Source organism: Anabrus simplex, chromosome 10, assembly GCF_040414725.1.
Source record: "Anabrus simplex isolate iqAnaSimp1 chromosome 10, ASM4041472v1, whole genome shotgun sequence".
NCBI lineage: Eukaryota > Metazoa > Arthropoda > Insecta > Orthoptera > Tettigoniidae > Anabrus > Anabrus simplex.
In genome coordinates this window covers 92,997,211-93,011,564 of record NC_090274.1, presented here as the reverse complement: position 1 = coordinate 93,011,564, position 14,354 = coordinate 92,997,211, and the positions used below count along the sequence as shown (strand labels likewise).

The following is a 14,354-nucleotide window of genomic DNA, read 5'->3' as shown; positions in this document are numbered from 1 at the left end:
AAAACATGAACAATGATATTATCGCTGCACACTCACGCCTTGGCGATGCATGTTCGATAAAGCTATGCCTTGATAGAGGATGAGGAGGAGGTAGAAGAGGCCGTGGAGGTAGGGGAGGAGGAGGAGGAGGTAGAGGAGGTGTCGTATAGTCTGCTTCAAGATAGTAGATGAGAGGTTAGGTTCGCGAATGCACTAATTTTGAATGATGATAGCCAACGGAATTTTAAATTATCCGCCACCACAATTCAAAGGTATAGTAGCACGGTGCTCAGTAGATTAAAGATGGCATCTGGATAGAATTTCAAATTGCTGCCACCACATTGTTAGATGTATGTAGCTAAAGATAGCAGCACGGTGCTTTGCTGACTTAAGATGGCGGATGACAGCGGACGGAATTACCCGCAGGATAGCAGCACGGTGCTCTCATGATTAAAGATGGCAGCTGTCAAAAAAAAGAACGTAGATTTTAAATTTCCCACCACCACAACGATAAGATTTAGTACCGTAAAGATAGCAGCGCTGAGGTAAGCGATCCAAGATTGCGGATAACAGCTGACGGAATTTTTCAAATTATCCGCCACCACATGTTAAATGTATGTACCTAAAGAGTGCAGCACGATGCTTTGTTGATTAAGGATGGCTGCTGTCAAAAAAGCACGTGGATTTGTTTCCAAACAAGAGCACATTTCAAAGGTAAGTAGCTAAAGAGTGCAGCACGATGCTCTGTTGATTAAAGATGGCTGCTGTCAAAAAGCATTTTTCAAATTATCCACCTCAAAAGTATGAAGCTAAAGAGGGCAGCACGGTGCTCTGTTGATTAAAAATGGCTGCTTGTCAAAAAAGCACGTAGGTTTGCTTCCAAACAAGAGAGCTAAAAAGTGCAGCACTGAGGTTTGCGATGCAAGATGGTGGATGACAGCTGACGGAATTTTTTAGCAGGGCCGTAAAGATGGCAGCACTGAGGTTAGCGATGCGTTGCTTTCGATAACAGCTGTCAAAAAGCACGTGGCTGTCATAAAAGCCCGTGGCTCTGTTTACCGATTCAAATCTCGCGCTAGTGAGGTTAAGTTGGCAGCATTGAGGTTTAGGCCCGTCAAGATAGCAGCAGTGAGGTTAGCGATGTGTTGTTGTCGATGACAGCTGTCAAAAAGCACGTGGCTTTGTTTACCAATTCAAATTTCCCGCGGGAGGAGGAGCGGGCCCCTGGGAAGGCCTCCAGTGCGGAGGCGGAAGAGGAGGCCCCTGGGAACGCCGCCCGTGCGGAGGCGGAAGAGAGAGCCCTGGGAGCTTGCCGAGGCGGAGGCCGCCAAACTGTCCAATATACCTACTGACAGGCTAGACCTCTTGATCATCACATAAGATATTTATGTTGACACCACTTGACAAGAGGGGCAGAAAATAAGACACTGGATTGTATATCATACGATTTGTGACATATCACGCCAATTAAAATGTGCAAAAGTCTGTGGCCAATCTTCTTTACGTGATTTTTGTGACAAGTGATTTATCAGGTTCAGAATTAGTTTTTCTGTAAAATCGTATTTCATTTTGCATTCATAAATATTCTCCACGAACCAGCTATATTGCTGTAAAATGTGGCGCGTCCCAGATGACGGATACGGGTTCCCCACTGGCCTGGGAGCAGTTTTGAGCAAAATATAATAGCTCTCACGGACCAAACACGCACAAAGTTTTAATGGCGATTTTGGCGGAGATGGAGATGTTCGGTACGGAGCATTTGGCAAAAGTGGTACTCTATATCTCTGGAAAGTAATGCAGAAAAGAGCGTAGTGTTTCTTCTCTAGAGGAGCGGCTGCAAAAGGCGTCTGCTCCCCATGTCCAGAGCGGCGTAACTACCTGCTGTCATGAGCTCTAATATACTTCAAGACAAGCCGGCCGTAAAATAATACCGTCACATGACTACAGAAATATGGCTCATGGAATCCGAACCACGATTAGCGCGCCCGAAGGAAGGGACGCAGGTTGGCAGTGCCCAGTCAGCAAGGGTTATCGTCGCACGGGCTCCGACGGCTAAGCAAGCGAGTACCCTCATTCTGTATCGCATCACTGAACTATGTCTGGATGAAGTAGCAAATTACCCACAGCACTTGAGGCATCTGTGATGTGCAGGAAAAAGATGTAGTGGAGACAAGTCATGCACAATGGGGTGCGGTTACCAACTGACGTACAACGGAAGCCGAAGAAAAACTAACGGTGTTGGCATTGTTATATTAGCAAAATTTGATGTTTCAGTCTCCAAGGTGCAAAAGTATGACAATCGCTTGATGTAACACGTCCACACTGGGGAGAGACGGAAATTCTAATCTTTTAGTGGAACGCTCCACAAACTGGCCTGGGCAAGGACACCAATGATGACTTCTGGGCTTTGCCTGAGAAGAAGAACGCTGACAATCTTTTCGTTTCCGGAGATCTGAATGGACGTGTCGGACGGAGGAAAGAACACCACACAGTCCGTGGCGGACACAGATATGGACACAAGAACGACGATGGCCAACAAATTCCCGAGTACGCAGAAACTGATCATCGCGAACAGACGGTTCAAAAAGCGCGATATTCATCTAGTCATGTAATACAGTGGATCCCATCCAACTCACATTCACACCATCCATGTGAAAGGAAGGAATCTCAAAGACGTCCAAGATACAACAGTAGCTACTTACGAAACCGCTGCAACGCAACATCGACCCGTCATCTGTCACCAAGACCTCAATACTTCGCAGGAAATGGACCAAATGGTGGCGCCTGAAGGAGGAGGCCAACGTTGTTGCAAAAGTTACAGTGCCAAAAATCCCCATAGTTGAAGTGAGCCGGACTAAACTAAACGCTCTATTCTTGAAACAACTAAGTCCGGGCGACGACAACGAAGGAATAACTATGACACGTGATGTTAAGTATGCAGTACGGTTGAACAAACAGCTGTACCACAAGTTTCTTGTTCGTTGGAACGCCTACAATCCAGCCAGAATGACGTTGCTGTAACAAAAACAAACCGGTAAGCACGTCTATATGTGAAACTTGACACGCGAGGAAACGAGCGGAATATTTAACGGCTAGTCAAATCGAGGAAACAGTCGATTTGCTATTCGACTGGCGGGAAGTGCAGGTACACTGGCGGAGCTACTTAATTTCAATCTTGGAATTTCGGTATCTACCAGTCCTAATCATCTTCGCTGTTGAAGGTCCAATGTAGCTGAAAGAAACGAAACCAGGGAAAGCCATCTGTCCTAATTATCCTCCGGCAGAGTTTTGTTTCTCCCAATGAGGGGATGCAGCAGTGTGGCTAAAGGAAGCTTTTCAAACAGATCATCTAAGAAGTCCAAGAACCAACAAAGTGTCCATTCAAAAATAAGGGAAGCTCTGCCGATTTTTCTAATTACCGCCCGATCATATCTCTGAGCTACGCAATGACAGATTTTGAACAAATTTTCGACAAAAGGATGAGCAATATAGCCAAAATTGTGGCGCAACAGGAGCAACCCACGCTGCAGGGCTGTTACTTGAGAGACACTGTGAAAGGAATAAGAGGCATCATCACGACTTTCTGGACCCTGAGAAGGCCTTCCAGAGCACCTTGTTGAGAGAGTATAATTGCTCTATGAAGAACCAAGGAGTTATGTTTAAGCTTCCACAGGAGCGTCTGATGACTTCCGCATAACTGTAGAAGTCCACCAAGGTCCTGCCTTATCACCTCTGCTGTTCATTCTTGTGATGGACACCATTACATCCGACCTGCAATGTCCAATGCCATGGACACTTCTCTATGCAAATGATATGATTTTGGCTGCAGAGAATAAGCGCCAAACAGAAGACTGGAACAATCGACTAGTGCCATATGTCCCGCGCTTCAACAAAAAAAGACAATATACATGACAATACATCGTCGAGAAGTTCGAACCATGCATGTTGATGGAGAAGATATAGCACGAGTAGAGAAATTTAGGTATCTTGGCTCCACAATCTGTGATGATGGCCAACTTACTGATGAAGTCTAATTAAAGATATACAAAGCTGGCTCTAGTTGGGAAAGACAACGGGCACCCTTGCGACCGTCGTTTGAAGGACCATTTGAAATCTAAGATCTACCGTCCTGTCATTTTCTAGGGCAATGAATGGTGGCCAGCTAAATAGGATGCAGAGTGCCAACTAAGCATCATGGATACGAATAAGCTTAGGTGGAAAGCTGGCATAACTAGACTGGATCACATTTCAAATTCTGTTATTAGAAAACGTTTTGGCATTGCACCAATCCAGAAGAAAATTGAGGAAAGGCATGTGGGCTGGTTTGGGCATGCGTTGCGTGCAGAGGACGATATATATTGGGAAAGTCCACCTATACACAGAAAGTCGGTGAAAAGAGGCTCAAGGAATGAACAAGACCGCACAGGACAGATAAAGTGTACAACGACTTCAAAGCTGTGTGACTACATACAGACGCGGTCCGAGACCGAACTGGATGCAATGAATCACAACACTGGACCCTGCGACCAGGCAGGACTAACACTAAAGGAGCAGAATAACAAGAAGCAGATTGATGAATATTTTTTATAAAAATGGGATACAATGGATATTTTAAAAAATCCAATCATTTAACTTAGTATGTTCAAATTCACTCCCCTAAAGCCTATGTCCCATATCTATAATGATTTATTTTCACAAAATAGTGTTGGAATGACAGAACGCTTCTGGATTTCGTGTTTAAGTGACTCCTATAAATGCATTATAAAGAAAAATTATAACTCAACAAAAAAAATTTGATGATTATCTGTGTTAATCGGGAGTGACAGTTTGAATATCCGTTGAAATTTTACGAGTATCAACAGGAGGGGAGTCCGTCGATGTATTCTAGCCAGAATGGAATTTTGCAATTCATATTTCTGCTTACATCCATCATAGATAGCAGACGATCATAATAAGCAATTTGTTATTTTCACCCTGATCACATCTATAATATGAAGACCATTGAGAAGTGGCACAAAGTGGTCAGCTCAGGGCCATGTGACACTCGACACTCTACAATTCGAAGGAAACAGCATCATTAAGCGGTTAGTTCTTGATCATGTGTCTCTATACAAGTGGAAATTTGCCTCATCACTCATCAGGGCGATGTGTATCTCCACAAATGGAAGGTAACCCATCACTAATTGGTAAACTCAGAAATGTGTGTCTTTCCACAAGTCAGCAATTAGAAAATTAAATGAATCCTAAAACCAGTTCTTATGTAATCCAGTACCAAATTGGCATGGCAATTCTATCAGACTTATTAACAGAAGTAATTTAAGTTGCTGCATGATATCTATAGACTGCCGAAATGAGAGTCAGTAGTAAACATACAGTAGGAACAAGGCAATGCGTCACATAACAGTCGAGAAGACTAACCTCTCACGAAATCAAATAAACCTTTCAGAATTCATAGTTTCCATCAATAATCTGATTTGAAGTCAAACTTTAGGCTACGACTAGCCATTGCAGGACCTGCCTATAAGAGGGCTCGGTTAAGAGCACCAATCTGAGATTATAAAATCATTTCTCATGGATTATCAAAGACTGATTCACACAGAACCAACAAAGGTGAGAGGGCAAAAAGTTAATTGGCAAATAATCCAATGGCTCACCTCCCCATGGTTGGCAGCCCTGAAGATGGTTTTCCGTGGTTTTCCATTTTCACACCAGGCAAATGCCGGGGCTGTACCTTAATTAAGGCCACGGCCGATTCCTTCCAATTCCTAGGTATTTCCTATCCCATCATTGCCGTAAGACATATTTGTGTCGGTGCCACGTAAAGCAAATTGCAAAAAAAAAAAAAAAAAAAGGCTCACCTACAGTTCAAAAAATACTGCATGAAATGTTTGAAAACAGGATATACACTTTTGATACGTTGTAATGTCACTGATAAAAATTACAATTTTGAAATAATATTATATAATTACATTATTATTTACCCACTGTTATGAGATATTAAATTCACTTACTTGAATAATTCTGAATTTTTTAGGCAAACTGCACAAATTATATCTATACTTGTAGCTGTCCATTTTATTAGTTTATACTAATTGTGTGAATGTGTTTGCAATCAACACACTACAAGCACTTGACTGACAATGGGCACTAAAATGAAAAGAGGGAACTGGCGACAATCAGCAGGTGTGGCAATACAACTCGAACAAACATAAATTCAATACCACAATTTATTTTATGCTTACAACAATGTGGAAGATTTATTTGAAATCTACGATATCTAGTATGTAGCACTAATGATCTGAACGTTTCATTTCTACAACACATTATCTGCTTTGGCGTCCACAAATGATGGAATCTGACTTAACACACAAAAGAACTGAAAAATTCATGAAAAAATTGGAATCGAGCCAAATAAATAATTTTAAAATGGCATTCTTTGAGTTATTGCACTTTTGAACACAGTATTCATTATAGTGATTAATTTACCTAATTAAGTTAGTTTGAAATTATTATATTCTTTAAATGTACATAAAACTTAACAATTTTGAATGTGTAGATTTAGTTTATAATCTACAAACATGGCTTTTTCTATGTGTCACTGTTTATACGCATGTACAAAATTACTTAGAATATCTGGTGGCAATAGTTGCAGATGGTATTTAAGATGATAAGAATGTGATGAACATATGATGCAGTGACAGAGAAAGAAAGAACACATTTTTCATGGTTCCTTAAAGGTACCGGTATTGTAAACAAATACACTTCAAAATTGTCTAGTTTTACTAGAGATTTCTTTTGTAGACATGTAGTCAAAAAGGCTACATGGCCGAATATTAAATATAATCTTAAAATTCATGAATATTTTAGATAATTTGAATCAACAGAATTTTAAGATATTAGTGTTTAAGTGTAAGCTCGTAAAGATGGGAATAAACTGACGAAAATGGCTAGCTTTTGGAGATAAACCAGCCACTACTGAAATAACTGTGAATAGGTACAACATATTCCATATTCTATAGGATCTGTAGTGTACGTACTTTGTTTCTTCTTTGATGTACGGCAACAGCTGATCATCAGTATGTTCTTCTATGAATATTTCCTCCTTAATACCTTCGGAAATCTATAAATAAAAAATAAGAAAAGCAGAATAAAGGAGAAAGGGAATAAAAATATATAGACCCAAACAAGAAACAGCTGAGAATATAAATTTCATAGTGGCACAACAAGAGTATAATTAATTTATCTCTTATTTTAAAAATAAAACAATGGAAAGGAACAATCAAAAACAACTTTTAATGCAAAAGAAGTGTCCACCTTGGTGGAAAATTACTCAAAATACATTAGTATCAAGCACTAAATATTAAATGAACAGAGAAAAACACAATTTCATAAAATACAGTGTTATACAATTTACACCAATTTCTTTTTCTCTTAAACACACAGCTCATCCTTAATGAATTTATATTATTTACAAAATTCTACTCATAATATCTTCCGTATTGAAAAATATAATCAATTCATATACAACATGTGGAATTACTTCAAATCATGCTGTAAAACTGCTATTATATAAAAATTTACATTGGGGCCGATGACCTTAGATGTTAGGCCCGTTTAAATAACAACCAACAAAATTTACATTGCATGTATTTATTTTATTTTCTAAACCTTTTGGAACCTAACTTGCATGACGACCTGCTGTTTCTTCACTCGTGACCCTTTTGCCACCGTTTTTCAGACAAGGGATAAGAGAGATAAAAACTTGAAGAGCAACACACTGTAGGATAGTAGTAGGCAAGGTAGCATAGAAAAGGAGGATCATTTGTAAATACGTAAATTTATAATTGTCACCGTTTTTCGGACAAGGGATAAGAGAGATAAAAAGTTGAAGAGGAATGCTTTTCCTTAACTAGGTCGTCACAGCCAGATTGTGACAGAGAAAACACAAGTTCGAGAGGTGCAATGTTGAGTGCAATTGACGTAAGGCTCTCTGAATAGCGCTGAACCTCAGCAACTCAATCTTGCAGGCTTGCGTACAAGTCAACACCGTTCCTGCTAGATGTACTCTGGTAGAAAAGTTCATAGACATCTCTGATGTCATGAGATTTCTGGTCTTTCCTAAACAAGCAACTTACTATCTAATAAACATAGCTATTCTTCAATTCTAAACTGGACTAGCATTATCCTAATTACAGCAGGTCTACTGAAACAATAGGATTTTAATGAGAACCAAATTTCTAGAGAGATATCCCCCTATAATGAAAATAGTATGTAATAATAAAGCAAGCATAATATTTACTAATAAAATAACTACACTACAAGCCATATTTAGATGTGTCCTAATTACAATAGTTTAACTGAAAAAATGTTTCTTAAACTGTGAATCTATTGAACTTATGGGCCTGTAAATTTTCATTGACTATGTACATAATATTTAGACAAAAATGTGAAAAGTTTGAATGTAATTATCAGTCAAAGAACAGTGGCCAGTTGAATTCATAAATTTAAGACTTAATAAGAAAGTTCTTTGAACATAACCTATGGAATATTGGTTTCTTGATGATTTTTGCCATTTCTCTTTCACCGAAGAACTGCTTTTTAACATTGCTTTACATAACACTGGCACAGATAGGTTGTATGGCGATATGAGCTAGAAAATAGCTAGGAGTGGGAAGGAAGCAACTGTGGCCTTAATTAAGGTACAGCTGCACCATTTGCTTGCTGTGAAATCGAAACCGGCATCTCCCAAATGCAGGCCTATAGCTGCACGGCCTGTTGTTCAGTACCACAAAGAAGCTATTGCTTGAATTCCTTCTCTTCCAATACTTATTGTGAGAGTATCTAAAAATGTAATTTCAAACAATATGTTAAGAAGTAAGTTTCTATTCAAAAAATTCGGTGTTCACAGTTAGACACATTTACATGCACATTTGTACAAACGTTTTCATATACATGTCCAAAATTTTACGATACATGGGGTTACTTTGGAAAAGTAAGAGTAAAATAAAACCCCATACGCTGCTTGCTTGCTGTTTTAAGGAGCCTAACATCGAAGGTCATCGGCCCAAACCCCAAACGCACATCTTTCAAAATTCCATGCAGAGCATGCTTTCCTCTCTTGAACTCAAGATGGGCTGCCTACCTATGCTCTTCGGTTCTACGATCGAGCTAGCTCTTACTTCTTCGCAGCTTCTCCGTATGTCTTTCACCAAGAATCACTTTAAGAGATTTATCAAGTATATCAGCACTGTAATTAGGATAGACCATGCTTCCAAGTTTATGCTTATATTCCTGCAGCACAGTCCGAAATAACACCATGAAAGCACCATATTCAGAAAAACTGCCAAAGGCATGATTATTGAGGTGATGAAGGTAACGCAAGTTGATCCTAACAGAACTTCAGTTGGTGTAAAACACTCAAAAACAATTTACTTAAATTAACATTTGTTGACAAGGAGAACATTCAGATACCACGCAATAAAACAAACAAATCTTCCCACTGAGGGACAGGAGAAAAGTGACAACAATCAAGAAATAGGTTTATCACAATAGTTCTATGAACTTTGACTGTCCTATATCAACACAGATCTATCCATATTAAGAAACAAAGTGTACACTTGTTTGAAGATAAACCGACGTCCATAAATATCCCATGGAATATTTGGAAGCTAATACTCAGAGAAATGTAGGAAAACACTAGTGAATTGCAGGGTATATGCTGTGAATAACAACCATGGATTAAAGGTATCTGGGCATAGAGAAATGCTCATGGGTCAATTTATCTACAAAGGGAAGAAATTGTGTTGGATCAAACACATTTCAATGACACTTGGGTGAATTATCAATTAACAAATAGTAAATTTAACGATTATCATTATTTTACTGTAAAACCAATTATAGTACTAAAATTAACCGCTAAAAAATAGCTGGGCATCTCAGAAAAGTTAACTGTTAATAATGTAGAATGACACTCCGTACACACTGTAAAGTCTATATGTAGTTTAAATTTAAAGTTCTACACAACAATTTATACTGAAAATGAGATTTTCACACCACACATAGGATTTCTACAAAGTAATTTTACTAATTCAACAACACATCAGTATATCAAAATAATACAATTTAATACTTCTGTGTCATTTATACAGCAGTATATAGCGTTGAAAAAATCTTTCATCTACAACATTTTGTACCTGTATATTTTGGCATAATTCGAGTTAAAATTGAGATTGCCACAAAAGCCTAATTTAATTCGGTCAGTGGGTCACCTATGACAGCTATGGTGAAAGTGGAAGATGAAGTGGTAACTGCATTCACTTTCACTTAAGATGCAAACATTCTTGAAAAATACAATATGAAAGTATCTTCTAGAACCAATAACAGAAATCTTGATATATTACACAACTCTAACTCATTAAATAAATCTAATGCTTTTCTAAATCTGGAGTATACAGATTCAAATGTAACTACTGTAGCTCTTCGTACAATGATCATACTGGACGCCATTTTCATATCAGATACTCCGAACATATCAACGCCATAAAATATAAAAGATTTTCTGCAATAGGACAACACATACAAGACTCTAAACATAATTTCACAAAAATTTAACATGACATGGTAATACTTAAAATTATTAACAAAGGTCTCCTTCTAAACACAACTGATAATTCTTTCATTCACCCTGACCAGTACTTCAACCCTAATTTCAATTTAAACGACATTTCTGAAAAAAAACAATAATCTATTCGACTTCCTCATTCTCCGTTTCAAAAATGGTGAAAATCTAAAATGGAATTCGATTTTCCATGCAGTTTCCTACCCACGTTTTTACCTCCAATAACCATTCACCTGCCTCACCTTAAACTACTACTCCTTTATTTCCCTATTCTCTATTAATCATCTTCTATCTAAATCAACGCCAACAGCCGTAGCCGTGTTGAAACAACGGATCCCGTGAGATCACCAAAGTTAAGCAACATTGGGCGTGGTCAACATTTGAATGGGTTGCCACGCGTTGTTGGTGGGGTAAATTGAATGGAGGAGCGGAAAGGAACTGGCCACCCTACCGTACATAAACTCCGGCTCAGGAACACCTCTGCGGAGGTTCGGACCTGCCTTCGGGCAGAATACACCCTTACCTTATCTAATCCAACCCCTCTCTCTCTATATATATATAATGCTTTTACCTGCTTTAGTCATTATTTGTATTCTGATCCACACCTATTTATCTTCCACTAACCCTTTACTACATACTGTTGCCCTCAGGCAACATACAACTTTTCACCTGTATAAATGGATACAGATTGTGGACAGATGTAGTTTTCCGGCACACCTTTAACTGTACAGTCATTTAAAGACATATACCAGTGATGCCTTGTTTTTTTTACATAACATAAGACAAAACAGCCCTACAACCAAAGGTACTCCTTCCACCCCGTCAGCATCCACACGTACCAACCACCGTTTACTTTACGTGGGCCCTCCCCATCATATTACCACAGGCTTCAGAAGTACCTCTGGCTCAACCTCAAAGACATTACCGACCTACGGTCGTGCAAGTATTGCGCCCTGCAATACGTACCCATGGCCAGTAGGCAGTAGTGTTCGGTCTTTGAATGTTAAAATCTTAGCGTGAAATCGTATATATACCCCGTTATGGCAATCCACATCACATACGAGTGTTAAGCTATTAGCCCCAGTTAAGAATTGCTGGTAAATCTAAAACACTGAACGTAAGTTGAACATTGAAGCTTGAAATTTTCTTCACCAAACGAAAACGAAAAATAATTCATGCAATAAAGGGTTAACATGTTTGTTTATCTCTCTTTTTATTTTCCGCATTGATCTGCGTATTATAAATATAATTTACGGTTCAGATCGTTACAACATTTAAATTTAAACCTTACGTCACCTCAAGAACTACCCGAGCTCATATCTTCAAAGAAATCACATGCTGTGTAAATGCATTTCTCAATTGTTCTAATATTGCGTTTCTTAACTTCTTTCTTTTCACAATTGTTTTTATGTCAACTGTTTTGCATCTCCAAACTTCAAGAATCTGATATATGAGATTCTATAAACATAAATATATATTTCTATCATCAAGTACATTGAACAGCATTGTACGATTTCACGCCTAGGAGCGTTTGCAGGCTTGCTCCTTTCCGTCGAGTTCCACAGTAATTCGGAAGCACGATGCCGGTTAGCACATACGTTTTGTGTCTGGCTTCAGGATTTTGGGAACTTTAGACACGCAGTGCTAATGACTAATGTGTTATGGTGATTCATGAACTGCAACTGGTGAAATATTTATACATCTACTATTGTTTTCCTGTGCATTGTTTTTTTTATATTTTAAGTGATCAGCTGATGATGACCCGCAACAGTGGTTGAAACCAGTACCGCTTGTAATCAACTAGCAAAGTAACATTATATTTCTAATTCTACTTGTATTCAAAAGATTGAACCATTATATATCTTAGTTCAACTTCATTGTGTTTCCACTACAATTCTACAAGATATCCTACGACAAGCGATGTTTATTAGCCGTGTTGTCTTACAAAGGGAACACTTTAGTTTATTTTCTGCACGACATAACCACTACAATATTAATTCAAGAACACGTGTGGTATGCGTAAATCATCTGAACTTGCAAGCTAAGCGTCGACTGACATTTAAATAGGCATGATTGGAGCACATATTAATGTGCCGTTTTAGTTTCAGTGTGTGTGAGAGGTGTGTGTGTGTGTGTGTGTGTGTGTGTGTGTGTGAGGAAGGCTAGTGTTACAAGAAGCCTGCAAGAGAAGGAACAAGGTGAATAATCATGCTGCTTGCAAGAGGAATCTCTACTTTCAGCATGGTGCACCTTGCAAGGGATATTCCTTCCGTAATGTGCTACTAAAAGGGGAGATCCCACCACAAAATAAAGAGTGCTAAAGGGACCAATTGTGAGACGTTGCCAGCCAGGACTGATACAACGTTCAACATAAAAAAGTACCCTTTTTAAATAATATTTTTCTCAGAAGGATTTCATTCTTGAAATAGTATTTTCTATTACCTTGTGTTGTTGCAGATTCTTACCGCTTCTGACCTACTTATTGGTGTTGGCAAATTTTGTGAATGATTGAAGTACATTCATGTCCATAAAACCTAGAACACCTTGAAAGACTAGAGATAGGAAGCTTATGATCAGAGGATATGTGCACTAGTATGTTCTGAAGAAATTATTAGCATTCGAACCATGTCGACCCTCAGGTTCAAGGCCACATCAATATCTCTGCGCACCACCGACTGGTAAATTGTGCCTGCGGCTCGTGTTGTCGCTTTAAACCGAAGGTAATGAATCCGTGTGACTTGAGCAGACATACAGGATGCCTCGCAGACGAATGCAAGAAAAGTACTGTCAAATGAGTGAGATTGATAGAGGGCGCATTATTAACATGAGAGAACATGATGCATCCATCTGGGAAAATGCTGCTCGTGTGTGAAGAAGTGCGTCGGCAGTGCAACGGGCGTGTAGAGAACGTTGACAGAAGGTCGTAGAACACGATGAGATGGGGCTGGTCAAACCACCCCACCCCCCACCACACCCCGATAACATCGACAGCTCATCCGAATAGCATTGCAGCACAGATCTGCGTCCTCCTCGGCTCTGGCGCAACAGTGGAACAGTGTAACACATCGTACACTATCAGGAGCGACAGTCCATCACTGATTATTACGATCTGGTTACCGGCGCATCGTCCAATTCTCCGCTTACCTTTGACTAATGTGCATAAACATGCTAGACTGCAACGGTGCATGGAACGACGTCACAGGGACAGGAATGGCAGCAGATAGTTTTTGGAAGAATCCAGGTTCTGATCGTTTGTAAATGATGGCCGCATTCTTGTTCGCCGCAGACAGAGGGGGGGGGGCATCACAATGACTACATTCTCACAAGACATACAGAGCCAACTCAAGGCTTTATGGTGTGTGGTGCTATTGGGTACAAACACGAATCACAGCTGGTGCATGTCCATGTCACTGTTACCAGTTTGACCTGCGACCCGTAGCCATACCCTTTCTGCACGACACCCCGGACGCCATATTTCAACATGACAATGCACAACCACATGTTGCTCCACGAACAGGTGCCTTTTTGTTGTCACAGGATGTCAAACTGTTGCCCTGGCCCGCCCGATCACCGGACTTGTCGCTAATAGAAAATGTGTGGGATATGGTGAAGGGATGGGTGCGGCGCTGTGATCCAATGCCAACCACCAAAGATCAACTGTGGAACCAGGTGAAGGCTATACCCCAGGGTGCCATTCACGCCTTATACGTGTCGATGCCATCACATATGGAATAAGTTATCAGTGCCCCTCGAGGAC

At 39.7% G+C, this 14,354-nt stretch overlaps 1 protein-coding gene across 1 annotated transcript in view; it reads right to left on the bottom strand.

The window, feature by feature from the left end:
• Nucleotides 1–14,354, bottom strand: part of LOC136881863 (zinc finger protein 665-like) — a 46,394-nt gene that overhangs the window by 17,185 nt on the left and 14,855 nt on the right. Inside the window, exon 4 of the mRNA XM_068229402.1 lies at nt 7,017–7,099. Within this exon, the coding sequence (XP_068085503.1) occupies nt 7,017–7,099 (83 nt within the window). The remainder of the gene's footprint in view (nt 1–7,016; nt 7,100–14,354) is intronic.